Source organism: Drosophila albomicans, chromosome 2R (assembly GCF_009650485.2).
Source record: "Drosophila albomicans strain 15112-1751.03 chromosome 2R, ASM965048v2, whole genome shotgun sequence".
In the NCBI taxonomy this organism is placed as follows: Eukaryota; Metazoa; Arthropoda; class Insecta; order Diptera; family Drosophilidae; genus Drosophila; species Drosophila albomicans.
Window position 1 is genome coordinate 30445457 of NC_047631.2, and position 27894 is coordinate 30473350.

The 27894-nt window shown below is 38.3% G+C and overlaps 8 protein-coding genes across 8 annotated transcripts; 4 read left to right on the top strand and 4 right to left on the bottom strand.

The window, feature by feature from the left end:
* Positions 1-906: 906 nt before the first annotated feature.
* LOC117575472 (carbonic anhydrase) lies at positions 907-8974 on the top strand. The gene is made up of 4 exons (XM_034259689.2): positions 907-1202; positions 6432-6503; positions 7705-7863; positions 7959-8974. Exons 1-4 carry the CDS (start codon positions 1178-1180, stop codon positions 8612-8614), a joined length of 912 nt encoding a protein of 303 aa, XP_034115580.1. The 5' UTR covers positions 907-1177; the 3' UTR covers positions 8615-8974.
* A 3412-nt stretch (positions 8975-12386) lies between these two features.
* LOC117574438 (uncharacterized) lies at positions 12387-13523 on the top strand. Its single transcript, XM_034258276.2, has 2 exons — positions 12387-12497; positions 12567-13523. Exons 1-2 carry the CDS (start codon positions 12483-12485, stop codon positions 13521-13523), a joined length of 972 nt encoding a protein of 323 aa, XP_034114167.1. The 5' UTR covers positions 12387-12482.
* Positions 13524-15071: 1548 nt separating this feature from the next.
* On the bottom strand, positions 15072-15914 carry LOC117574439 (chymotrypsin-2). The gene has a single exon (XM_034258277.2). It carries the CDS (start codon positions 15912-15914, stop codon positions 15072-15074), a length of 843 nt encoding a protein of 280 aa, XP_034114168.1.
* A 1938-nt stretch (positions 15915-17852) lies between these two features.
* On the bottom strand, positions 17853-18882 carry LOC117574253 (chymotrypsin-1). The gene has a single exon (XM_034257982.2). It carries the CDS (start codon positions 18827-18829, stop codon positions 18020-18022), a length of 810 nt encoding a protein of 269 aa, XP_034113873.1. The 5' UTR covers positions 18830-18882; the 3' UTR covers positions 17853-18019.
* Positions 18883-20746: 1864 nt separating this feature from the next.
* LOC117574519 (chymotrypsin-2) lies at positions 20747-22707 on the bottom strand. Its single transcript, XM_034258380.2, has 2 exons — positions 22328-22707; positions 20747-21582 (listed from the first exon to the last, which is right to left on the bottom strand). Exons 1-2 carry the CDS (start codon positions 22507-22509, stop codon positions 20955-20957), a joined length of 810 nt encoding a protein of 269 aa, XP_034114271.1. The 5' UTR covers positions 22510-22707; the 3' UTR covers positions 20747-20954.
* Positions 22700-23903, bottom strand: LOC117574498 (chymotrypsin-2). Its single transcript, XM_052007374.1, has one exon. The coding sequence runs from the start codon at positions 23606-23608 to the stop codon at positions 22724-22726; it is 885 nt and encodes a 294-aa protein (XP_051863334.1). The 5' UTR covers positions 23609-23903; the 3' UTR covers positions 22700-22723.
* LOC117574804 (chymotrypsin-1) lies at positions 23850-25060 on the top strand. Its single transcript, XM_034258769.2, has 2 exons — positions 23850-23945; positions 24007-25060. Exon 2 carries the CDS (start codon positions 24043-24045, stop codon positions 24865-24867), a length of 825 nt encoding a protein of 274 aa, XP_034114660.1. The 5' UTR covers positions 23850-23945; positions 24007-24042; the 3' UTR covers positions 24868-25060.
* A 595-nt stretch (positions 25061-25655) lies between these two features.
* LOC117574270 (chymotrypsin-2) lies at positions 25656-26630 on the top strand. Its single transcript, XM_034258016.2, has one exon. It carries the CDS (start codon positions 25696-25698, stop codon positions 26560-26562), a length of 867 nt encoding a protein of 288 aa, XP_034113907.1. The 5' UTR covers positions 25656-25695; the 3' UTR covers positions 26563-26630.
* The last annotated feature ends 1264 nt before the right edge of the window (positions 26631-27894 follow it).

A 27894-nucleotide genomic window follows, 5' to 3' on the forward strand; every position in this document is an offset into this window, starting at 1 on the left:
AACAATTGGGCTACATCAATGATGACGCGACAATGACGATGACGATGACCACGAAGAAAGAAGAAGACGTAGACGAAGACGCTTGCGGTTTGACCCCTCAATTAATGCTCATAATATACCAAAAATTTAATTAACAAATCGCTGGCAAGTGTTGCTCTGAATGCGGTAGATTTATGTGGATTTGTATAGCACACGCTCTTCCTCTGCCAAACACACATATTATTGAATTAAATTTAGTTTAGTGGTGTAACAATTTGTGCAGCATATTTAATTCAACAACTGCCGCTACGTCACTTCCGGCGTTGCCAGAGTGTCTGTGTTTGCAAGGCACGCGCCATTTTTGCACTTGCTCTCTCGTGCGTGCTTTCGCAGAGCTCTCTTCACTGTCAGCTGGCAGTAGTTGCCAGTTACTACTACTTTCTACTACGATTTGTTTTACACACTCATTGTTCTCACATGCTGCTTTCCGCTTACTTATCAATTAATCAGCTGCGTCGACAGCGCGTGGGCAGCGACGTCCCGACGTCGCTTCTAACACTTCGTGTACATTGCAATTCACTCGTTTCGCTTCGGCTCAACTGTTGGTTGTTGCTGTTGTTATTGCTGCAGTCGCTTAATCAGCTCCATTTTGTTGTCACTTGATTGAGTGAGAGATTGAGAGCAACAACAAGCGAGAGCGAGAGCGAGCGAGAGAGGGAGAGGGAGAGCGACTGAGGAAGAGTGCATAAAAGTAGCGACAAAACCTGTGTATTTGCCGTTTTTGCCATCATTCAATTCTTAATTCTTACCGTCTCTCAGTACATGTGCATGTGTGAGTACTACAAACTCAGTACAGTATGTGTGTGTTTCTGTGTGTGTGTGCGCACTTATTCGCTTGATGCTCGTACGGCGTTCAGTAATCATTCTGTGCTGTGGGCTGCGGGTTCTGTTCTTCGTCGTACACGACGAATCGTTGTTGGGTTCAGTTCGGTTCGGTTCGCTTTGGTTTCGTTATAAAAGACGAGGGTTCTATTTCAAATTTATGGAGTTGTCATTGAGCTCGCGAAGGTTCCGAGTCCTTACCAACTAGTAGTAGTGTGTGCTTTCAATTAAAAGTGATAGTGGTGATCAAATATCAACAATTCACAATATTCAACAAGTATTCTTTTTATCAATCGCCAATAAAACGTTTTCAAAGATGCATTTGCTGTTTGTAGTATTAGGTAATTATTTGCGATTCAGATAGTTTTTAAGAAATGCGTATTTTACCTGCCCTGAAGTTAGTTAGTTGTACCCACTTAAGCCTACCTACTAGAAGTGAGTGAATATCGCAACATTTTCTTTATCAAGTTTGTTGGCATGTACTTTTGAAGTGAAGTGGCTGCGACAAGTGTTATACTTATATTTAGACCGACACCGACACATTCTTAGGATTTGTAATACAAGCTTTTCTACCAATAAAAGACGTCTAGTCACGTTTTGTGCTTGAATATTTTCCAAAGATTCCGCTCAACGTGCTCTTTCTTTCACAAATTCTTATTTCAAATTATTCTGTGCGATTTTTGCAATATTTAGACAAAATATTCGCAAGTTTTCTAAAAGGAAATGCACATAGGTGTTATTTATTATTTGCAAACCAGTTAAAATCGGGGAAAGTCATAAAGTTATTTTTAACAATTTTTAAATTATTTTTAATGAATGTTTTAAAATGAAATTTTCGTTTTTTATATTTATTTTTGAAATACAATTTGGTAATAGAAAAAGTTAAATTATTTATTTCTAATTTTACAATAATGTAAAAACCTTTTTCGATTTTTACAAAAATTTACAAAATAATCTGAATTTAAAAGTCTTTCATAATCAAAATATTAGTGTATATATTATTTTGATTCTCAACTGATTAAAATCAATGAATGTCGTCAATGTTGTAATAGTCAAAGTTAAATTTATTAAATAATCTCAATTTCAAAATCTTTGAAAATGAAATAATTTTGTTTTTTAACTGATTACAATCTATAAAAGTGCTATGGAAAAAAGTTAGCTAATACTTATTATGGAAAGATTGTGCTCTATAAAGTGACAATGACTCGCTTGAGAGGTCTATTAGATTAGATCAGTTACATGTGCTTATCCATCACTTGAATCGCCATAAAGTGTGGGGATTTTTTGGAGTATAGACAAAATTAAACGGCGCTATCAACATGGCTAATTGAGAAACCTCAACATGTACTACTCGAAAAGCAATGAAGAGTTTTGATAAAATGTGTCGACTCATATAGAGTTCTGGAGTGCTGAAGAGCCCCTAGAGCACTTCGCATACGTGAGTCATGCGGTAATAAATGCATAGAAATCATTAGTCAATTTTTGCAATAAATGAAAATGAGCTTACAATAAATGTTAAGCCTTAGATAAACATTGTAAATGTGCAGATTGTGTTGTTAACCTCTGTGGGGGGCAATGTTTTGACTCATCAAGGCAAAGAGCCGCGCCTCAGTTGACCACATGAAATGGTGGTGATAAGGTCATTCACTATATAGTTCTATATTTGCTCAAGTTGAACTCGAGAGTGTCGTAAAGAAAATAGAAAAAATGCTGATGAGCGATCAGCGTTATTAGTCGTAACTATTATCGACTAATAAAGCAATTTGCTTAGCTTAGATCGATTGATAACAGAAGGCAGCACTTTTGTAAAATGCTTTGTTGTGTTGTGATAAGCCAGCCTCAGGCATAAAACAATCTCAAGTGCATATTAAACAATTATTTTGAAATTAAAAGCATAAATTCATCGTTCGTAGTTCGAGATTCGATACGATTTTGCCAGCCATAAAACAAAACAAAAAGAATGAAAAATATAGTAGCACTTAATAACAGAGTCTCTCACTCTGAAACCCATTACGATAACAATGCGAGCAGCAGCAATAATAATAAATATAGATACTGGTAGCTACGAAGCTACTGTTTTTTATTTATTTTTTTTGTTTTTTTTAACTCAAGATTAGCTGTGATTTTGGCTAAAGATATTTAACAACAATTATAAACGTATTGTGTGTATTATTATTACTGATTATACAACACTTGTGTATTGGTTGTCACTGCGTCAATTGATTGTTTCCCTTGATAATTGGAATGCCTTTCAGTTTCGATGTATTTTGTTAAGAGGCTTCTCTCCTCTGATAACTTGTCGTTGATAGGCTTCCATTAAAATCCACTGAAGCGTGTTTTTTGCTTGCAATTATCGTTGGATTTCGATTTGGATTTGTTTTTTGTGGATCTCGGATTTATAATGCAGAAATTGTTTCGTTACAATTGCAATTTGCAATTCCATTGAACCGTATGAACTCTGCACTGACACATATCTCTCTGGTTGTCATGTGAATTGTGGCTTCCGTTTGTCATTTACAAAGTGGATAGATAGTCGCAATCATATATATTCACAATCAGCAAAGAATGAATGAACTACTTTATGCTTCATGTGCTTCGCTCTTTCTCTTATCTAACACTTTGTTTACAACTTCTTCTTATTATTATTATTATTGCACTTTTGTGCCTTTGATACGAGCCCTCGAGACGATATTAACAGCCCAACCCCAACCCCAGACATCAGACATTAGCCACCATTCACATTCCTACGAGTATTCACATCCAAAACGATTTTGATGGAAAGTTTCCTTCAATTGCCATCATAATCGATCATCCACAATCACAGCTATAAAATCTGAGCACTCAACACTTCATTGTTGGGGGAAAGTCAAGTCCGCAAACAATTCATAAAAGCCCAAATAAAGTTCACTTCACATCGATCTACGAGAGACGAAGTCGCAGTCGAAGTCGAAGTCAAGTGAATTGACGTCTTCCTCACACCCACGACTCAATTGAATAGAAACAGCATTCAGAATGAGTTCACAAATCCAATCAAAACAACACACACAAATGAAATGTTTTACTTCAAGTCAGCTAAATAAACTGATCATATCTGCAAAGTTATTTGGGAAATTTTGATTGTCTTCCGCAGAGAGTGTGAAGTCCATGGCACTATTCACATGACCAGCGGTGTGTGTGTGTGCTGTGTATAACCGTCATTAGACGTTATCAAAACGACTGTCGAATGATAATCAAATAAAGCCCAGCAAGCGCACTCCCGAAATCGTTTATCAGAGAACAATTTTGATTATTGTTGGCTTAATAAAATGTAAATAAATTAACAATATGGAAAATCACTGAATAACCTAGAGACCAAAATTGCCTCCAAAAATTCGCGTCTGAGTGACTTGGCACAAAAGGCCAACCAGAAACCAAAAAAAAAAAAATCAGAGAGAAAAAAGTCTGAAAAACTTTTTTGCCAGCGACGTTTTTATCGCATCGAATGCAAAAGTGTTTCAATTATTTTTTTGCTGACTCTGCCAAAAAATGCTGCAATAAACTAAACAACGTAAAGCAACGAGACGAAGACTGAAATTGGATTTGAACATGCCGCATATTTCCGTTGTCATCTGTCCCCCATTGTGTTGCACATGTCTCGCTCTCTCTGTCTCATTCTCTCAGATCTGACACTCGAGATCATGCAAATGTTTTTCATTTTTATGGCTACTTCACAACAACAACAGCAGCAAGCGAGAAAAAAAATGCATAATGAAAATATATTTCAAAGTTGCAAATGCTGGCGGCTTTCTCATGTGCATTAAACTGTTTGTTTTGTGCCATTTTTCACATTGCATTTTAAAATCGAAAATGCAATTATCGTTTTGTTCGAACACCCCCGTAATCACCTCCTTCTCTCCTCCCTTTCTCATGTAACTACAGCCCACTTTTAACAGCTTGCGAACTCTCTTAATAACCTTTCGTTGCATGCGAATTTTAATTATACAAATAATAATTATTACCTGCCCCAAAGTTGCATGCAGCTCGTGTCATTAAATTGCTGTTGAACACATGTAGACATTCGATTTATCAGTTAATCATCAGTTAAATGGCAGTTGACTCAGTCAATCTAATCGCTGAAAGTAGATCTTTCATTTCAATAACTAAATGTCCGCAGACAATTTCTAATTAATTCCCAAACTCAAGTGACACTTGAAATTTTATGTTTAATTATCTGTTAAGCTAAGGGTAAAGTTTAAATTATTGTACTTCTATTTGTAGTTTAGCTTAGTCATAGAGATACTCGTGTCCAAAATAAAATGTTGATTTATTGCAATTCATAAATTTCCTGTGTATCTATTTCAATACAAAAATAATTGCGCTTATCTACGATTACATTATTTTATTTCAAAGGCAGCGCACATTCAATTTAATGGCATTTGCCAATTAAAATGTTTTTTCTCTTCAATTAGACTGTACTTAAAAAGAAAATGTATTTAACTATAAAAAAGAAAATGTATTTAAGTATAAAAATTAAAATGTATTTAAGTATAAAAAAGAAAATGAATTTAAGTATTTTTCGGGGCACATAGAAAACTCATTAAAGAACTGTACAATAATAGAAATTATATTTGAAAATTCTTTTCAAAATCAGCTGATCATCACGTTCCCTTCCGTACAAAGATATAGTACACATATCGAACTCATAAATCTGTATAATACAAGTATTTCACGCAGCTGCTGTCGTCATTTCGCATATCGCGGGAGAGTCAAACGACAAAACATAAATAAGTCAAAGACTTAGCGAAAGTGCTAAAAAATGAATAATAGAATTTCTGATTTTCATTCTGCATTTTGCGGCAAACTTTTACGAGGCTTTTATTAACCCATTAATGACTATATAAACATGGCATGAGAGTTATGCTGATGGGTCAATTATTTAATGGAACTACAAAATCATTTTCATTCAAATCGCTCGTAAAAAGTGACGTGAAAATTTAAAAAGAATGAAGAAAAAACAATGGAATTGCTTTCACACATAAATTGTAGATGATATTTTGATGTTTGGCTGTCAGAAGGCTTTTAGCAGAGTTTAACTGAAAGCTATCAAAATATGTTTTTTATGTAGTACGTTTTAGAAATTGCAATACAAATCGAGTTAGATTCGGCAGATTTTGTTGGCTAGACAAACATGTGTGTGTTGTGTTTTTTTTTGGTTGGTTGCTAGCTGGTGCTTGGCCAACTCTTCATAAATTTTAATGCTTATTTTTAGCTGGTCAAGTGCAAGGTGCTGTTGTTGACGACGCTGCCAAAGCGATTCAACGATAATTTCAACATTATTACGACTGCAGTCAAAGTACTCTGCGCTGCTTTTTCTCTGCTCTGCTCTGTTTACGCTGCTTTTGTGGCCTTTTTTCACGGCCAAGAACAACGCCAGCATTTAACATGGTTGTGTCGCTCAACTTGACACGACATGTAATTTAATAAATACACACAAAACGAAAAAAACAAAACAACACATGGGCAGCCATTAAACTTGTGTTATGCTCTGCGTATACTTAATGTTTACATTTTATTCTCTTTTTATTTTGCAGCCTGTAGCACATTGGCTCTGAGTGCAGCCAACGAATGGGGTTACCCAGATCTGGAAAACAATCAGGATGAACGTAAGTAGAGCCAATCAAAAAAGAAACTATTACTATAACAACTCGTTAAAGTCTATTTGCTAAAATTAGTTAATCAACGCCGAAAGCGAATGCGAATGTGAATAAGTGTAGCAGAGGAATAACACTGTTGATCGTGACTGGGTCAGTGCGATGATCATTGTCAAGTAGTGCTCTTATTCTCATTCCGAGTACGAGTTCGGACTCGTCCCATTCCCATTCGGCCCGTTTATTTCAATTGCGCCAAATTGCGGTGTATGCAAATTAGACTCAAACGAATATCCAGCATTTTGCTAGGCATTCCTTTACTTTCTTGTTCATCTGTTCACTTTAGTTATACCCGCTACTCGTAGGGGAGTGGGGTATTATAACTTTGTGCCGGAAATGTATGTAACAGGCAGAATAGGCATCTGCTACATTTAAAAGTATATATATTCTTGATCAGAGTTAACAGCAGAGGCGATAAAGCCAGGTCAGTCTGTTTGTCTGTCTGTCTGTCCGTCCATCTGTATGAACACCTAAATCTCAGAGACTATAAGAGATAGAAATATAATTTATTTTCGACAGTACTTGTTATGTTTGAAGGCAGATCAAGTTTGTTCAAATTTTTGCCACGCCCACTTTCACCTCCGCAAATAGATAAAAATCAAATAACAAGTGTAGTTTTAAAGCTAGAGCTATGATTTTTGGTACATATTTATGTATTTATATTTTTGTATGATTCCTGTAAATTTGGTTGCGATCAGATAAATATTGATAAGAAATACTTTTGTATGGGGAAAAACGCCTACTTTTTATGGGTCTTTATTGCTTTGGCTGACAATCTGCTATATTTTGCACTCTATGGTATATTTTTAATGTAATACTATATCTATATATCAAATGCAGTACCATATCAATATACCAAATATAGCCGTTGGAATATTTTAGTATTTTGCGGTATATTAGCATATCAGCACTATGTCAATATACCAATGGCTGTATTTAGTATATTTTGAATGTAATTCTATATAAATATACCGAATTTGATATATTTTTAGTATTTTTGAGGTATATAACGGTATATTTTAAATTTAATACCGCACTGTTTTACTCTTATTAAAAATAACTAGCGGGTATCTTACAGTCGAGCACACTTACCTCTATATTTCTTACTTGCTTTTCTGTTGTACTCTAAATTTTATTTTTCGTTGTGTTTTTGCAGCATTTCCAAAGTGGGGCGGTCTCTGTGACAGTGGCAAGAAGCAGAGTCCCATCAATCTGCATGTGAATGGCGCCCTCAAGGGCGAATTCGATCCGCTGAAGTTTGAGAACTACGACGAACATCAAGGTTCACTCCAAATGGTCAACAATGGACACTCAAGTGCGTATACCGAATAGCTTCTCCTTCCCCCTCCCCCCCACACACTCTCTTTCATCACAATTGATGCTCATTAAACTATTATCTCATTTGTGCAGTTCAAATCTCGGGCTTTGATCACGAACTGACGCTAAGTGGCGGCGCTCTGGGCAGCGACTATGTGGTGGAGCAAATCCACATGCATTGGTGGTCAGAGCACACGATCAACACCATTCGTTATCCCCTGGAAGTGCACATTGTGCATCGCAATACCATCTACCCGAACATTACGATGGCTGCCAATTTCAAGGATGGCATCACGGTGCTCGGTGTGCTTTATCACGTATCGAACACACCCAACGAGGCCATCGACAGCATCATCAAGAGTCTGGGCGAGATCAAGGCCTATGAGCAGCAAAATGTTCCCGTTAATGTTGCCGACAGTTTGGCTGTCGATGATCTGATACCCAGTGTTGCTAATTACTTCACATATGCGGGTTCGCTGACCACGCCCACTTGCGCTGAGGCTGTCACCTGGATTGTGTTGACCCAAACGTTCCCCGTGACCTTGGCCCAGGTGAATGAGTTCAAGGAGATCGAGTACGATCAGGGCAAGCAGCTGCATAACAATTACCGTGAGATTCAGAGCGAGAACAATCGTGCCGTTGTCCTTGTGGAGCAGCTGCAACGTGCCGGAGCAGCTCAGCTCTCTGCCTTGGGATTGAGCCTCACTTTGTTGCTCTGTTTTGCAGTGCAGAAAATCAATTTGCTGTAGTTGAATTCAACTGACAAAGAGAGCGGCCATAACAAAAAAACCATATCAGCCATAGACAGACCAAAGACTGCACCTAAAACATTTTATGTGCGGATGATACAACGAATTTTCTAAGCAGTAGAAATGCAGAAGAGAAAGAGAAAGAAAGAGAGAGAGCAAAAAATCCAGAGACAGGACCAGACAATACTACAATATACTCATTATTTGAAATCAGGCTTTGAAGCGTCGTGATGAAATTCAAATAAAAATTCAACTAGTCAATTTTGTGTGACATTCAAAGCATGTGCCTTAAAAACACTCATAACTTTTATTATCCTACGTAAACATATTTAATAAAGAGAAATCATTTTTATAAGTAAATCAATTGTTTCGTTTGAATTTCTTCTTCTGTGGTCAACGCTTTGAAATGCACCGCACACTTGATTAAGGTTCAAGCGACTTGGACTTTATAAAGTTCAAAGCATTTATGACATTATAATATCTAAGAATAGCTGGTGACCAGCACAGAAATATTTTACGATATTTACAACCAGTTCACAACACACATCACACAACACATTGGTCACTTTTGATTCCTCGAATATCACACGCGTTGGTCGCGTTTATGAGCATAATCAAGTCAAAAAATCACCTGCTTCACGGTTAGTGTGTGGCTAAATATATAATATCATTGATAAGCCAGTATTTGTTTGGTCAACGTCGAACTGACCAATTCCGATAATTCTCGTGCTGACTATTAATGGACGATTATTGAATGCCATTAATGCAGATAATTTAATTTCTAACTGCAGTGCCATTGGATTTCTTTACGGCTTTAAGATTGATTGTGTTGTGATTCCTTATCTGTATGAGATGTTATAAAATTAATTGTATCAAATGACCAGCGGTCATCTGATGAAATTGTTGTTCAATGCGTTACTTAAACAGCAATATCTAGTTCTATCTAGTATTTCACATTTATCTATCTGATGAAATGAAAACTTCGTAATATCTTACACGCTAATAAATTGCGTGATTAATAGTGCAACGTATTAATATTCAATAAAAATGACTAAATGTAATTCTTTATTACTTTATACTATTTATCATTATTTATTTGTCTAACAACTAAATCAAGTTTCTTTGATCCTCTGCAAATAAGAATACTTTACTCAACGTCACCCAAGCGACGAGTCTCACAGCTTGCGCTCTCACAACTAGATGGCGCCACTAGCTGAAGTCAGCCTAAAAGTAGGCAACACGAATTTCCATTGATTACTAAGAGCACAGCCAATGGGCTGCAGTCCAAAATTCACTTTGAAATATAATGCCGAGCAGCCCAAAGCCAGTTTATTTAAACGCTTATTTTAAACATGTACAACAAATGTGTAATTAATTAATTAGAGTCAAATTTCGTGTTTTTTCCCTTCTGCAACCCGATGGTGCTTGTTATCATAGCGAACTGCAGTTTCGAGTGATTATAAATCAATCAAAGTAAATGAGTATCGATTGCCTATGTGAATTTTAACGCGTCTGCATAACAAGGTATCTTTGAAATCGATTAAAATTCATTCATCAATTTATACTATGGCGTAGGCTTAAGACAAACCAAATGCTGTGCGTTGTCTTAACTGTATTTGGGCTTAAATACATCGTTTTGAATGGGCTTTGAAGCATTTTGTGTAATTTGTCAATGCAAAGTGTACTATAATTAATCTGAAAACATTTTTAGGCCAATAATCAAAAGTGCATTTGTCATTCCAGCACCTAATTGAATGTCTTCCCCCAGTCTCTGTGCTGGCTTATAATGCTATGCATGGATATAATCCACATTTATGCTACCACAACAAAACAAAAGCCAATGTCAAAATCTGACAGTGTGAAACGATCGCTACACAATAAATTAATAAATTAAAAACTAAAAACTTGTTACGAAAATCACAAATTTATGTCTCCTCTGAAGCATTCACTTTTTTCTGATGTTTACAAAAAAAAAACAAGTATCATATCAGTCCAAAATGTTGGAGATTTATTTAGAAAATCCATTAAGATTTGCGAAATATATTCAAGTAGCAAAGCAGTTAAGATTTAATTTATTTATATATTGCCAAAGAGGGATAAATTAAATTGTAAATTAAATGTCTTCTAGTTGATTTTACGAATTATATGTTCGTTTTTTACATTTCGAACGGAAGTTGATCATAGATATATATATTTTTTGGATAAGATATTTGCATATTTAATATAAATGAACTGCTTCGGGCCGTTCCCTACTTTACGTTTTGGTCATGCTCTGCTGGAATTGGCGTGAGAAAGTGTGAAACCAGTTTTTGGATAGCTCCGGCATCGTAGAGGAAAGAAATATGGGTTGAACTTACAACGCGAAGGTTGACGAGTTGATTTGTGTGCAAACTTGGGATAATGAGATGCACTCGGTGCCAAGTCCAAGGGGAATTGCATTTTAGAATTGCATAAGTTGAGCGATTTAATGCTTGGTTTGATACTTTGTTAAGCGCTTAGCGGTTAGCGTGGGATAACACTATCATAATTTGTTGCTTTCATAATTAGATTACAGATCGCATTCACTGTGCATTTTAACAGCCAATCCAATTAAGTTGCAGCTGCCTTAAATTGGTAATGCGTGTTATGACAACTCATTTCCGTTGTCAAAAAACAAATTTCCCTCCCAAAAGAGTTGAAGAGATGAGGCCAATGCGTAACCTGCGCAAAATGTCAACCCGTCGAATGAAAATCAGAGCTTTCAAATTGACTAAGTGATTTACCTTCACTTTTTTGTATCGTAACTTACTAATGGCTGACTCTGGCAATAAAAAATAAATATAATATATGTACACACATATGGATATTTGTATCAATTTGGCGATATATCTATCGCACAATATTTACACGCTGCGTATTCACAATATGCAGCTAGACCTTGACTTCCCTCTGCTCTTCTCTCGCTCTGGCTCTCGCTCTCGCTCCACATTTCCATTTGCATTTTATAGTTCAAGTTGGTGAACAAAAGAGGCCGGGACGGAGAGACAAAAGTGCCTAGAAAACAATTGTAATCGATTGTAACCTCGTCCATATCAATCGATCATTTGCATATCAATACAAGAAGAACTGCAAAATTTAGACAGCTCATCAAATGAAACGGCTTGCGAAGTTTTTGTTTGCTTACGACTTTGTTGACACTTGCTTGAAAATTATAATCATAATTAAACTAATAATTCGATATACAAACAACAGATGCTCAAATCGGAGATTCGCTTGTTTTAACAAATTAATTATTGGCCACAGTCAGTTGCTTAAATTGGCAACACAAATCAAAACAAATGCGAAAATTAGCCAAAAACTTAAAGTCGCTGTGGAAGATACTCTCAGAAAATTCAAATGTAGAGCATTGAATTCGATTTGAAATATTAATAAATTTGATGACTGAAATAATTTGTAGTTTAATTTATCAAGTTTTTTTTTTGCTGTGAAAGTTTTGAGGCGAAATGAAGTCAAGTTAGTGTCAAAATTGCCAAGTTGAGTTGTTGGCCCAAACAATAGACCAACTTGAGGCGTAACAAAAGCCCACTTCCAGTTGCCACCCCACGAAACTGTTTCATCTGCTTTTCAGCCATATATATTTTTTTATTATTATTTTGTTCGCCTCGCCATGCAAATCTATTGTTGACTGTTGCAACAATTTGTTTTTGGTTTGCTGCTTCAGCTGCTGTTTGTTTTGTTTCCGATTGTAAACAAGTTGCGACCACGCATTCATCTGGTATCTCTGGTATAAAAGGCCAAGACATCGCTTGACCCAACATCACATCTCAAACAGCGAGTGAGACACAAAGTCAAAGTTTACAGCCAACTAAGTTCCAGCCTAGGCAACAGCATGAAGTTATTTGTGGTGCGTTTGCAAAATGGGATACACCAAGGATTATCAGTGATATATATTTTGTTTCTTCTATTTTTGTAGACAATTGTATTGGGCTCTTTGGCGCTGGCTCAAGCCGACATCAGTCTCACGCAGCCCGGATACAATTACCGCGTGCAGCCGCAACAGCAGCAACAGCAGCCAACAGTTGTGGCACATTTGCTCAACCAGCAATTGCAGCAGCAACAACAGCAACTGCAACAGCAATCATCGCATCCCGTGCTGCCTCCATTGTCGGTGCCATTGCCTTATCTGCCACCTGTGGGACAGTTCCAGCCACAGTCGCAGTCGCATTCGCATGCCCAGCAGCAGCAGCCACGCATTGTCACCTCCTCCTTCCCCATGCCAGCCAACTTCCCCATCAACTTCCAGACGGCGCCAGTTCAGCAGCAGCGTCGCGCTCGTCCCCGCGTTCGCATTCCCAAGCGTCCCATTGTCACCAAGAACTTCTTCATTCACTCCGCCCCCGAGGAGTCCGAGGATGAGATTCAGGATGAGCTGCAGCAGCTGAACCAACAGCCACGCAATCACTACAACGTGCTCTTCGTCAAGACCCCAGCTCAAACGAATCGCGCTGCTGCTTTGAATCTGGCCAAGACCCTGAAGCAGGAGAAGACCGTTGTTTATGTGCTGGCCAAGAAGACGACCGCCGCTGACTTGCAGGATGCCATTGCCGAGGCACCACAGCAGATCAACAAGCCCGAGGTGTTCTTCATCAAGTACCGCACGCCTGAGGAGGCTCTGAATGCCCAGCGCCAGATTCAGTCGCAATACGATACTCTGGGAGGAACTTCGACCATCACCGATGAGGGTTTGGCTCCCATCACCTCGGTTGTCGGTTCTCTGGATGCTCCCGAGCAGGAGGAGGAGGAGGAACAGCAGCAGAACATCGATGGATCCCTGGATGCGCAGTCGCATGCTCAGCATGGTTCCGCAAGTCTGAGTCTTCCCATCAATGGCCAGGTCAACAATCAATATCTGCCCTCCAATCAGTTCTAGAATATTCTTCATTGCTCACCACATCAAATCTTAGTTAGTTCGCTGTCCAAAATGTTTCATATCTTGTTAAGTTTGTAAGTGAATTTATAGCTTTTAATGTACTGAAATTTCCTGCAATTGAAACCAGTCCTCATTAAAAGGTTCAATATTGTAAAAAAGCTGTTGTTTAATTGATTGGTATTTAAGTTGGAGAATGCTTGCTTTAAAGTTGCTTTAAATATTGTTGAATAAGCATTATTTTGTAACTAAAACTTTTTGACAATTGATTGTTCTTTAGTTACAAAATGTTAAACTACGCATTTAACTACTTCTACTCCTTCAATTTGTGCTACTTCTTCTTCATTAGCTAACTTCGCTTGCTTACGCGTCGTATACTTGATGCCTCTCTTTGTTACATGTTGCGCAATATTAACGCCTAGCTTTGCGCTATCTTTTACCTGCTTCAGATTGCAAAATCCCGACCACTTGCTTTACATTGAGGTGACAATCAATTGCCTGTTAATTCGAGCTCATAATCGACACCAGCGACAAGTGTTTAACAACGTTTGGAAATAAAGTCAACTTTGATTCATATTAAGCTTATCAACTTGATTTGTTAGCACAAAACAATAGATTGTCATGAGGTGTAACAATAGGCAACTTTCAGTTGCCGCCTCTTGAACTCTTTCAACTTCGGTTTTTATGTCTTTATGTTGGTTTTGCCATGCAAATGATTTGTTGACTGTTGCATCAATTCGAAGTTATTGTTAGGCGTTAGCTGCTGTAGCTTCGGTTTCGTTATTTGAAGAGGCAACGACCTTGACTTGGTTGTGATATCATCTGAAAGGAGTTGATACTATTCAAAGCAGTCCCTTAAAACATAAAAGACCAAATGGGGGAAATACTAATTGATTATTTATTATTTCATTTAAATACGAAACTTATTTAAAAACAATTCTTTTATTGTAAATGCTCAAATGAAATCTTAAGTCAACTTTATAATTTAAATGTATTTAAGAATAAATCCTTTATTTGGAAATCCCAAAATTAGATATAAACTTAATGTCGAAACATAAGAAACTTATTTAATTATAAATTCTTTATTTAAAATGACAAAATTGAGTCTGCAATAAATGCTGAAAAAAAAATTATTTAATAATACAAACTTTATTAAAAATGAATAAATAAAATGTAATATTAACTTTAGAAGGGAAGAAACTTATTTAAAAATAAACTTCTTTAAAAAATCACTTATTGATAAATACCAAAATTAAATCTAAAATGAATTTATTTTTGGTTTTTTATTTTATATTTCAATTCGATATTCTAAGTAAAAGATTTAATACTTTTTTACTGTCTTTTTTACTTATTTAATATACAAATCCTATATGTAGAAGAAAAGGAAAGAAAGAAAAAGGAACTTGCTCAAAAATAAAACCTTTATTCTGATGCCCAAATAAAAAACTCTTTTACTTGTTGGATAAATTCACTTGATCTATTTGAAAGTGAGTGGAAATATATTATTAAAATACAATATTTAAAGTGAGTACGTAGAGATTCAATTGAGATTCAGTTGCAATGAGCTCGTCGCATATCCTTGCTCTCTGCTCCTCCTTCCCCTTCCACTTCCGCTTCCTCCTGCTGACTGAGACTGAGATGTGTGCGTATAAAGTCGTGATAGTAGGCAATGCCAGCGTTGGCATCGGGCTTGCCACGCGCACAAGGCATGCCCCAGTTGACCAATGCCACAAGCTTGCCATTGTGCACCAATGGGCCACCAGAGTCGCCGTGGCATGCACCGCGTCCCTTGTCGTTGTAAGTGCACACGTGTCCAATGTCCACATTGGTGCTGTTGCCATGCGCCTCACGGCACTGTTCGAAGGGTACGTACTCCACCTCAAGGCGTTGCAACTTGGCGGGCACTTCGCCACCCAGCGAGAGCGTGCCCCAACCTGTGAGAAGCAACATATCGCCTGCCGCAAGTGGTTCATGTTGCAACTCCACCAGCTGTGTGGCATTGTCAAAGACAATCGATTCGTTGAGATGCAACAAAGCAATATCATTGCGATACTTGCGAGGTTCGTAGTTGCAATGCTCCACGATTCTGTCCACATAATAATACTTGGTGTCATTCTGTTGCAGATCCTGTGTGCCAGTCAACACTCTCAGAGCATTCGCTGATTTGCCGTGAATACAATGTGCAGCTGTGACTATCCAGCGTTCATCGATGATGGCTCCGCCACACGAATGTTGTCCACTCTTCATGCCCTGCAGCGAGATTTGATAAGGCGCCATGCCAGCGGGCGCATCCTCGCCACCCACAATCCGCTCCATGGTGAACTGTGGTGGATAGACCACTTCATCAAACACCTCGCCAGTCACAGCCCCGATCAGCAAAAGCAACAGCAGCATTGTAATTGAGGTAGCGATGTTAACTGCATTTAGCTTGCCACATTTTGTTGCCTTTTATTGCCTAGAAGTTCGTCTACTTTAAATGCCAGACACACACACAGACATAGATACCCCGCTGTAGGGGTTCCAAACACTTGTCTGGCGAGCACTTGAGCAGAAGGTCGACATTGATAAGCAAAACTCAAGTGCTCAAGCTCAAGCTGTGCAACGAGGAAAGAAATAGACTAAAGCACACGCAATCTACAAATTGATAACTTAACTTTGTTTGCCGGTCTAAAAGTTCTTGGTCACAACACTTGCGAATATTCTACAGAGGTTTAAAATGAATCAGTAGATATTAATAATTAATACAGGAAAATACTCTACAAAGGTTTAAAATGAATCAGTGGATATTAATAACAAATACTGAGTGAATATGCTAGTGAGGTTTAAAATGAATCAGTAGATAAATACAGTATTAAATATAGTAGTCATGGAAAAGTTAATTAATAAAAGCACTTCCTATTTATGACTTTAAGGCATATCGAAAGACTAAGCTGGAAGCTCTATAAAGAAGACTAGACATGATATAAATTGATAGACAATATACAATATAAGTTCTTGGAATTATATAAAACTGCGTCTAAGAAAAACAATTCAAAGAATTATAAGGGCATTATTGAAATGCTGTAAATAAAGATGTGTTGAGCACCATTTAAAAACATTTTGACAATTATCTAATATACTTACTCTTTTTCCGTCTCTGAAAGAAGAAATAACGTACAACTTAAAGGTGAAAAGTTTAAAAGGTTTTCTAAAAATAGCACCAACTTTTACTCACAAAATCCTATCTCTAAAGACACGTATTACTATTTTTTCTATAAGGTACTTCACCCTCCAAATACTATTTTAAAAAGTGACTCATGTTACTAAAAAAAGTATCACATTAAAAAATACTTAACTTTACATTACTTAACAAAACTCTTCAAAAGTATCTGAAGACAACAGATAACAATTTATTAACACTTGAAACAATTGTTTGAACAAGAGTCGAATATTGATCCCTTACCTCCTTAGAGAAAGAGCGAGAGAGAGCGAGAGAGTTAGATAATAATTTGATTGGTTGGCTTATCAATCCAACCACGACGCTGACCAACAGGCCATCGATTGTGCAGCTGACTCGGCTAATTTTAGACAGAGACTCATGCGATTGGACAATTGGATTTTATGACTAAACTGGCCATCTTTTCGGCGAGGATGAAACTGCCTGGGGCCTTATTAAGTTAGCAAGTTCATAAATTAATTGAGGCCAATAAGTGAAGGCTGTAAATACGTTATATTTGGGATATATACTTTCGATAAATATGACTGGACTATAGACTAGGTTAGTAAGGTATCTTTATGGAGCAGATTGACCTCTGAGCTGATCCTATCTGTGATTAGGGATAGCTCGAAATTAGGATCATAATATATAGTACTTTTTAATGAAAAGAGACCGCTTTGGGTTTTTCTAAATAACGAATAAATTAGGCATAAAAATGTAATACTTTACGATATATGACTTCGACTATAGATTACCATTTGATATATCTTTATGAAGTAGATTAGCCCCTGCTTTGATCTTATTTTTAGGATAATGATTCAAGTGTTGTTTAAGAAAGTTTTGGAAGTTTGAAAGTACATAAGCCACCTTGGGGTTTTTTACAAAACAAGTAAATAAAGTAATAAAGAGTAGCAATTGTTGCTCATAAATATTTTATATTTTACGATATATAATTCCGATATATTGAACTGAACAGTAGAATGACGTTTTAGGTATCTTTATGAAGCCGATTAAAAGCAGCTTTGATGCAATTTTTCGGTCAATTTCTCGAAATATTTCAGGAGTTTAATTCCTAAAGAAAGGGCCAAGATTGTTTCTTTTAAATAATAAGTTAATAAATTAATAAAAACCAGTAATTGTTGTTCATAAATATTTTATATTTTGCGATATATAAATTTGATAAATATGGTTGAGCTACAGACTAGGTTTTTTGTTCGGTGGGGCTTTTGTTCTTTGGTATAGAGTTAAGGTTTTTTATGGGGTCTATTGACCTCCCTGTGTGTCCTCTTTGAGTTGAGAGAGTTTACGAACAGGCAACGCCTTCTGGTGTCATCATCTCGTTGATCCAGGGCTGATAGTATTGCACGGAGGCAAACACATCTGGGTAGCCAAGAGCACATGCCTCGCCCCAATTGACGACGCCAACCAAGGTGTTGTTCTCATCGACCAGCGGACCGCCAGAGTCGCCGTGGCACGATCCCTCGCCTTCCTTGGTCAGAGTGCAGAGATGTCCTTCGCCCAGCCATTTGGCATTCTTCACCTTTGACTCGCAGTCCGAATGCGCCAAGTAGGCGAGCTCAATTTTCTGCAGCTGGGTGACATAACGTCCCCAGGCCTTGATGCTGCCCCAGCCGGTGAGTGTGACTTTGTCGCCTGTGTTCAGCGAATCCTTGGTGGCCATCTTGATGGGCTGAGTGCGCTCATCAAAGACAATAGGCGTGGCGACGTGCAAGAGGGCAATATCATTGTGATAGGCGGGTTTATCGTGCTCGCAATGCTTCTTCACAATATCCACAGAATACTCCGCACCTGGTTTGGTGTAATCATTGCTGCCGGTGACGATTTTCAGATACTGTTTGGGCCATTCAGTGCAATGGGCAGCTGTGAGTATCCAGTTCTCATCGATGATGCTGCCGCCGCAAACGTGTTCGCCAAAGGTGTTCATGATGGACACTTGGTAAGGAGCAAAAGCTTGTGGAGCATCTGAGCCGCCCACAATACGCGATTCGGGACGAACTACATCGATATCCAATTGATGGCTGGCACGTTTGCCTAATCCAAGTTCGCGTGCTTCGCAGGCCAAAAGTGTGGCAAGTAGAATAAGGAACTTCATTTTGTGTGTATTTAGTACGCGTTGTTTCGACTTTCGATTTCGAATTGTCAATATCATGCAGGTGGTATTCCTTTTATAGTCGCTAGCTACCTGTTGGTTGACTCGGCTTATCTTCGGCGTTTGCTTTCTTCGAACGCTTTTTGATAAGCCATGATACGCAATTCTGGGGAAGTTCCGATAGTGACATTACCATAGCCAATACGCTGATAATGCTAGAAATTCTCGCAAAATGGAATAAGTACCGAAAGCAAAGTCACTCAGTCGCGACTGCAAGTGACAACACATCACTTCAATTGAATTTATAGCAACAGATTACTCATACGTCGCGTTGTCGCGGACTTTGCGCTGTTAACGATCTGTAGACGGCACGAGAACGGAACTTTCCAAAAAACTGGGCAATAGATTACAGAGGCTATTAAAATAATAATTGGTATACACCTTGCAGAATTATTATACCTGTAACACTTACTATGGAAATGGGTATAAACACGTTTGGGTAAAAGACAATTGTTGGGGTAGAACAATTTAATATAATATAACATATAATAGAATATAGTTATATTCATTATCAGCACCAACAATGATATTGCAAGTTGTTGCTCTGTCTGTCAGAGACTATAAAAGCAAGAATTTTAAAGTTTGTTTACCATACTTACTTTGTATAGATAAAGATTGTTGTAGACATTTCCATTGAACTCATTTTGAAGCGTCATATATATATCAGCGTAATAATATAATATTTTCAATATGCCATTTTTAATGCTCATTAAGCATTAAATCTCAATAACTTAATTACCTTACCACCAACTAATTTTGCTAAGCTTTTTATAATTTTCTCGTCATTGCAATTAGTTTCTTTCGTAATATCTGCTTACCTTATTATTATACTTGTACATTTGTTATATACTATATCGGGTATTCTAAAGTCTATTACATTCTCCTGTAGCTTTCTTTTTTGTTCTTAACAGATAAGCGACAAATTTGGTAATTAAGAGCAGACATTTCGTCAAGTCTTGTTTTGAGTGGCTGCAAAGTTCACAAATTGTCTGTGGACAATCTCCAGACGTTTAAACTTCAAAAGATTCCAATCAAAAAAAATTACTTACGACAGCCATTGATTGTAGACTGATTCCAATCGTAATACTCGTAGTAACACATTTGGGAATCCGCAATGATAAGGCACTTTCCCAATCACCCAAGAGACGGCCTTGACTATGAACAAACGGACCGATTGAAATCTTGAATCTTAGTATGTTAATTACAAAATATAATTGATTGAAAATTCTATAAATATAAATCATGTGTAAGTTTTTATCACACTTCTCTTCTGAATTAATTGAATTAATTGTATGTTATTTGACCTCAAAGAATCAGAATCTTATATATTTTCTATTTGATTCTTTGAGGTCAAATAACATACAATTAATTCAATTAATTTAGAATAGAAGTATGATTAAAATCTTATATATTTTCTATTTAATTAAGAGATCTAAATACTAGATTATAGATTTAATAAGTTCTGAATTATATCTTTCCAAATAATTTGTATACTTTTCACTAAATTCATTACTTTCAGAAAATTATATCCCATTTATAATACCTCTTTTTTGTATTTTTATATATTTCGTACTTACATATATCAATTAAGTACTGATTCTTAATAAGGAGCTGTATCCAAAGTTACTTCTTCCCCTTCAATGATCCAAGAATTCAAGTTCATTTGAGAGCCAAGCAGGATAAAAAAAGGACAAAAAGAAATCCGCCTTCTAAGTAAGACATGTTAAAGGAAGCTCTGACCAAAGTAGACTGATTTGAAGACAACCAACTAAAGAGGTGCATGACTGGTGTTTGGATATTATTGACCAGTCATATAACTAGACGTAATATCCAATGTGCAATAAAACAGTCGACACATACTTCATGGAATCGAACAAATCGCATAGCATTTATTGCAGCGCAATGAGCGAAATCAAGTATCGATAATGATAAAAATAAAATACATAAAAATAATCTAAGCAATTGTTGTAGAGGGCACAGACATATGGATAACAGTGTCCACACGATACAAGTTGCCCACAAGTTTGTCCTGTCTTTCGATGGCTTACCTAAGCTCCAATAAGGCTTACTACACGGTGATGGCACAGCCATTGATCGTAGACTGAATCCAATCGTAGTAATAGCTGACACGTGCAAACACATCTGGGAAACCGCGACCACACGGCACGCCCCAATTGCCAATGCCCACAAGACGTCCTTGGCTATCAACTAGAGGACCTCCATGATCACCATGACAGGCGCCATTGCCAACGCTTCCCACAGCACACAAATGTCCCACATCCAGATCTTTGGTGTAACCATAGGTTGAATTGCATTGTGATGATGGCACATAGCTAACTTCCAATTGCTTGAGGTCATAAACATATTCTCCTTGCTCCTGAGCGTATCCCCAACCTGTCATCACGAGCTTCTCGCCCTCAACTAGATCATCGACACCAGCCAAAGTAATGTTCTGAGTGACATCGTCATAGGCCACAAGAGTCTGCATCTTGATCAAGGCAATATCATTGTGATACAGCGGCTGATCGAATTTGCAGTGCAGAATGATCTCCTCGGTGTAGTATTCCCATGCTGGACCAGCCCAATCGTTAGTGCTCATCACGGTCTTCACGTTGCTCTTGTGCAGACCAGCCAAGCAACTAGCTGCGGTCAGAATGTACTGATCGTGTATGATGACACCGCCACACATGTGATTGCTGTGAAGGATCAAGATTTGAAGTTATATATAAAGTTAATGTAAATGTTTTATTCATTAGAGTACTTTAAGTTTTGGTATAAAGTTAAAATGAATTTCTCATTTATTGTGTAAATATTTCAATTAGTTGATAATCATATTTTATAGCTTAGATTACAGTGAAATCTCTGGTTGAGTTGTGCAAAATTTTCTCTTAATGGGAGGATACATAGATAAGAAATTTCAAAAGAAATGTAATGAACACTGTATGAAGGAAGTGTTCACTACATTTCTTTACTCCTTTCTAAATTCAATTATTTTTAATGAAATTTATTTCCCACACAATTATTCAATACCGAATTTAGTATCCTTCAAACGGAATGAAAGATTAATAGCACTCAGTTTATAATGATTTTAGTTTCTATTTCACTGTACGAAATCTAATGAATAATTTCCGATTTACTCTAAACTTATTTGATACAATTTTTATGTGAACTCAAATATTCAATATATAAATATATATTATATCATTAGTAATATAGTCATTAGATATCATGTATTCCTTGAATTAACTGAATTTATGGTTTCTTTGTATTCCGTTTCCTTATCTATTTGGGTTTACAATTTAAGTATGCCGTTTACTATTTCACAATTTTGTTTAATGTTGCGATGATTTTAAAAATATATCCTATTTATTTCATGTATTATTCTTAAGAGATCATTTTTATAACTCAGCTTCTTTTAATTTATTCCTAGCTGCCACTTACCCAAAACTATTCTGAATCGACACTTGGTAGGGCGCCGCACCCAAAGCAGCTGTTTCACCTCCAATGATGCGGGAATTGGCGTTCATCTTGGAAGCGACCACAGGCTGAAAATCACGTCGGCCAGCGGCGTGTGACGAGGACACGAGCAGCAGGAAAAGGAACGCACCGATTAAGGAAGACATGTTTAAAGAAGCTCCGACAAAAGTGGACTGATTTGAAAGTGAACCAATGTCAAGCAGCAAAACTGGTCTTTGGATATTAATGACCAGCCATATAACAAGAACTAATATCAATCAGAATAAAACAATATGTAATCGTAAAAATCGCATAGCATTTATTGCAGCACAACAAGCTGAAAATCATGTGTGTCGATAAGTGAAGTGTTGTGTTTGTAATCTAAGCAATACCACAGCCGTTGATGATGGTGCGTATCCAATCGCTGTAGAAGGCCACGCGGGCATAAACATCCGGATAGCCAAGACCACACGGTACACCCCAATTGCCAATGCCCACAAGTTCGCCCTGCTCATTGATCAACGGTCCGCCGGTGTCGCCATGACAGGTGCCCTTGCCCGCCGCCATTTGCACACAAACATGTCCCAGATCCACATCCTCGGTATCTCCCAGTTCGCTGCGACACTTCTCCACATCTACGTAGGTGCCGTCGGACTTTAGCAAGTACCTCGAGCGAGTGCCATCAGCAGATGGGGTGCCCCAGCCTGCAAAGGATAACTTCTCGCCCTCCTGCAACTCATCGATCTCGTTCAGAGGAATGATAGCAGTCTCGTCATTCAGTTCAATGTTCTCATTCACATGCAGCAGAGCAATATCGTTGTGATACAACGGCTTATCAAAGTTGCAATGAATGTGGATTTCATCCACAAGGTAGTACGGGGAAGAGAAGTTGTAGGTGTCCACGGTGCCGGTGACAGCGATCACATTGCGGGCACGCAAACCGGAAACGCAGCTGGCCGCAGTCAGAATCCATGTTTCATTGATCACGACGCCACCGCAAAAGTCCATGCCATATTGATTCTGGATGGAAACCATCCAGGGCCACTCCCCAATATTGACGGTACTGCCGCCTACCACGCGTCCTTGGGGTGATGGCGCATCAAGTCGGGAGGCATAGCGGACGCTATTAGCTGCCCTTTGAGCTGGCTGCTGTTCGCCACGCAGACGCAGTGCCTCCGAAGAGGCGACAAAGAGCAAGAGGCAAAGGCTGAGGCTGAGCAGTAATGATCTCATTGTTGTACAGTGCAAAGTGAAACTAAAATACATGGAACATTCAACTAGGCATTATACATCGGACAGCTCTTATCGAGCTTCACATTTATGGGTTTGGCTAGTAACGGGAACGATAAGTACATTGGGACATTCATGGCGGGCATTCGAATCGTATTTGCTGGAAAGCCAGTCGAAACACTGCAAATATATAGACCGCTGAGATTTTGCGGTCTCCATCTAATCGCTCGCCACTTTATGATGCCTCCAATTGGAGCTAGTTTTGCCGTGTTTTTGGGTTTTATCCTTGGCCATTGTAAAGATAGAAAAAACGTCGTCGATAGCCGTTGGTCGACAATCGTTATGTGGTTAAAGCTTCCAGCTGCGATAAATGGTAGTTATAAAAGCTTCGACTTGGGTCATTCCAATCTTCATTGCTGGTCATTTAATTGCAGTCGGACTCGTAAACTTCAAGGAACACATTCATCATCATGCTGTCTGCTTCACGCTGGATGCGCATTTTCACCTGTCTGCTGCTTCTGCTGCTGATTTTGGGCTGTTCCATTGACGTCACCGTGGGCAAGCGCATGCCTCATAAATTCGCCACATACGACAATCGTATTGTTGGCGGTCAGGACGCCGAGGAGGGGGCGGCACCTTATCAGGTCTCGATACAAACTGCTTGGAGAACAAATATCTGTGGCGGGGTTATACTCGACGATCGTTGGATACTCACCGCTGGACACTGCGCCCTCGACTTTAATCTCGCTGATCTGCGAATTATTGTGGGCACCAATGAGCGTCTGGTGCCCGGTCAAATACTCTTTCCCGATGAGGCTATAGTGCACTCGTGTTACGATATACCAGCCATATATGCCAATGATATTGGACTGTTTCATCTGAACGATTCGATTGTGTTTAATGAACGTACTCAGCCAGTTCAGCTAAGCAGAGAGTATCCACCAGCCGGTGCTACGGTGACTTTAACTGGCTGGGGTGCTCCGGAACTCAATTGGCCAGCAATGGAGAAACTGCAAACTATCAATTTGACTGTCATCGATCATGCTGAGTGCAAGGATCTTTGGGATGGCACCGATAGCGTGGACATCGGACATATTTGCACCTTCACCAAGGAAGGTGAGGGTTCTTGCAATGGCGACTCTGGCGGACCGCTGATGTGGGAAAACAAGCTGGTGGGCTTGGTCAACTGGGGCGCCCCTTGCGCCGTTGGCAAGCCCGATATGCATGCCAATACCATATACTATACGGAGTGGATACGTCGCACCATTGCAGGCTGTAAGCAGCGGGTCAATTGATTTGTCATTTATTGACCAATGAGTGGACAATTTTCTGCTAGTGGTCAAGCCAGCAAGTCATTCTTATTTGTTTACATGTTTGTTGGTTTTTTGGCCGATTTTATTGGCTTGTTATTATAGGAAAATTTGTGGCTATCAAGTTTGTATTATTAATAAGTTAATAAAAATGGCGAAATAGACTGTAAAAACAAAGTCCGATTATTTTTGGGGAACTAAGTAAGATAAAACATTGGGTATTTTGAGATTTTTATCTACAGATTTTTGTGCAGATTTAAGATACTTTTTTCAGATGCAATCTGTAAGAATTTTAAGTGATGCAAATGAATTTAAGAAGCAATCTTTCTAATTCTTAGCGAAGACGCAAACCAACGTGTTGTTGTTGCTGTTTTAAGTGCTGTAAAAAGGGCGGCCCAAAAGTATGCAACATTTTTTTTGCAAATGATGCGCCTTAGCTGAAAATCTTCATTAGATGAAAAGATATTAATAAGGCAAATTTAAAATATTATTTTTAAAGAGTATTCAAGTAACGTTATGTTTATCGCTTAATACCAAGCGTAATTATTTTATTTGCTGTTAAATCATCGCAAGCATATCGTCGTCCATAGTCCCGAGGCGATATTAATTACCCTGCCACAAACTCCTAATCAGAACGTGCCTCTATCAATTTATGGACTAGATACCATTAACTGGACAATATCGATTCCGATTTACGATAAAACAACGATCATATACATATATGTCATTCTATGATTTTTTTGCGAGTATAAAAGCCAAATCACGACCTGGCGAAATGTTTAATACGCGTTTTGAGATTCATTCGTTAGCACTATGTGGAATCGCTTTGCCAGTGCAGCGATCCTGTTGCTGCTCCTCAGCTGGAGCAGCGAACTAAGCGGAAAACGCATGCCGGAGATGACTCCTGAGCAGCTCGAGCTGCTAATGGAAAAGACCAAGGACGAAAGATTCGATTCTCGCGTTGTCAACGGCGATGATGCGACCGTAGGATTAGCACCTTATCAAATCTCCCTTCAGGGCATGTATGGTGATCACATGTGCGGAGGAGCCATCATCGCTGAGAAATGGGTACTGACAGCAGCGCATTGTGTCTATGGCTACAATCCAACATATCTACGTGTGATCACCGGGACTATAGAATGGCAGAAACCAAATGCCACATACTTTGTGGATGAGCATTGGGTGCACTGCAACTACAACTATCCCAATTTTCACAATGACATTGCGCTGATTCGGCTGAATGATTCGATTGTGTGGAATCAGGTAACACAACCCATCGCATTGCCCTCTGGCCAACCGGTCAATGGCACCAAGTTATTGCTCACTGGCTGGGGCTCAACGTACTTGTGGAGCGATACTCCGGATGTTTTGCAGCAGGCCTCTCTCACCTATGTGGACTACAATTCTTGCCAGGAGATTATGGGTGGTGATCCCTCGAATGGTTATGGTCACGTCTGCACCCTAACTGACGAAGGTCAGGGCGCTTGTCATGGTGATTCAGGTGGTCCGGTTGTGCAAGATAATGTGTTGTATGGCTTGGTTAACTGGGGACATCCATGTGCAATTGGCTATCCAGACAGTTATGCCTCAACGTACTATTATCGTGACTGGATTCAACGCACCATGGCGGAGTCCAGCTGCAAGACCTGCCATTGCTATGCTAGCAACTATCCCTACTGATAAGTAAGACACGATTTAGTTTCAATTGCTAACCAAGTAAATTAATAAAATAAATATTTAAAACTAAATACTAAGCTGGGTTGTAAAATGCCCATATAAACAAATAAACCAACAATTTAGCTGGGACGTGAACCACCCATAAATGGTTCGAGTAGTCGATGTACTAAGCTATTTAATTTACAACTCTTTTGCATAGTTGTTGTTGTTGTTATTTGGAACTTATCTAACTGATTACGATATCGTGTTCAGGGTGTGCTCAAGGTTGAAGCTTTAAAATTTCGGCTGGACAAATGTCCGTTATTGCATAACTTGCAAAGTAGTTGTAAGATTGTAATTCCACTTGGAAGCAAAGGCATTTTCTTTAAGTAATAACGTTACTTGGAATTCTTTTTATACCCGCTACCCATAGGGTAGAAGGGTATTATAACTTTGTGCCGGCAGGAAATGTATGTAACAGGTAGAAGGAGGCATCTCCGACCCTATAAAGTATATATATTCTTGATCAGCGTCAACAGCCGAGACGATATAGCCATGTCCGTCTGTCCGTCTGTGTGTCTGTGTGTCTGTGTGTCTGTCCGTCCGTCCGTATGAACACCTAGATCTCAGAGACTATAAGAGATAGAGCTATATTTTTTTTTCGACAGCATTTGTTATGTTTGCACGCAGATCAAGTTTGTTTCAAATTTTTGCCACGCCCACTTCCGCCCCCGCAAATCAAAAAAATCGAATAACAAGCGTAATTTTCAAGCTAGAGTTGCGAATTTTGGTATATATAATAACTACTATAGTAGTTATGATTCCTGAAAATTTGGTTGCGATCAGATAAAAATTGTCGAAGTTATTAAAAAACAAGTAAGAAAGCTACAGTCGAGTGTACTCGACTGTGAGATACCCGCTACCCATTTTGAATAAAAGAAATATATTTTGCGGTATTTTCTCAAAATATACCAAATATACTGCAAAATACTAAAAAATATACCGAATGGTATATTTGGTATATCGACATAGTACCGTATTCAAAATATACCATAGACGCACAATATACCAGATTGTCGGCCAAAGCAACTCAGACCCCTAGTAAGTAGGCGTTTTTGCCCATACAAAAGTATTTCTTTAATAACTTCCACAATTTTTATCTGATCGCAACCAAATTTTCAGGAATCATAACTACTATAGTAGTTATTATATATACCAAAATTCGAAACTTTAGCTTTAAAATTACGCTTGTTATTCGATTTTTTTGATTTGCGGGGGCGGAAGTGGGCGTGGCAAAAATTTGAAACAAACTTGATCTGCGTGCAAACATAACAAATGCTGTCGAAAAAAAATTAT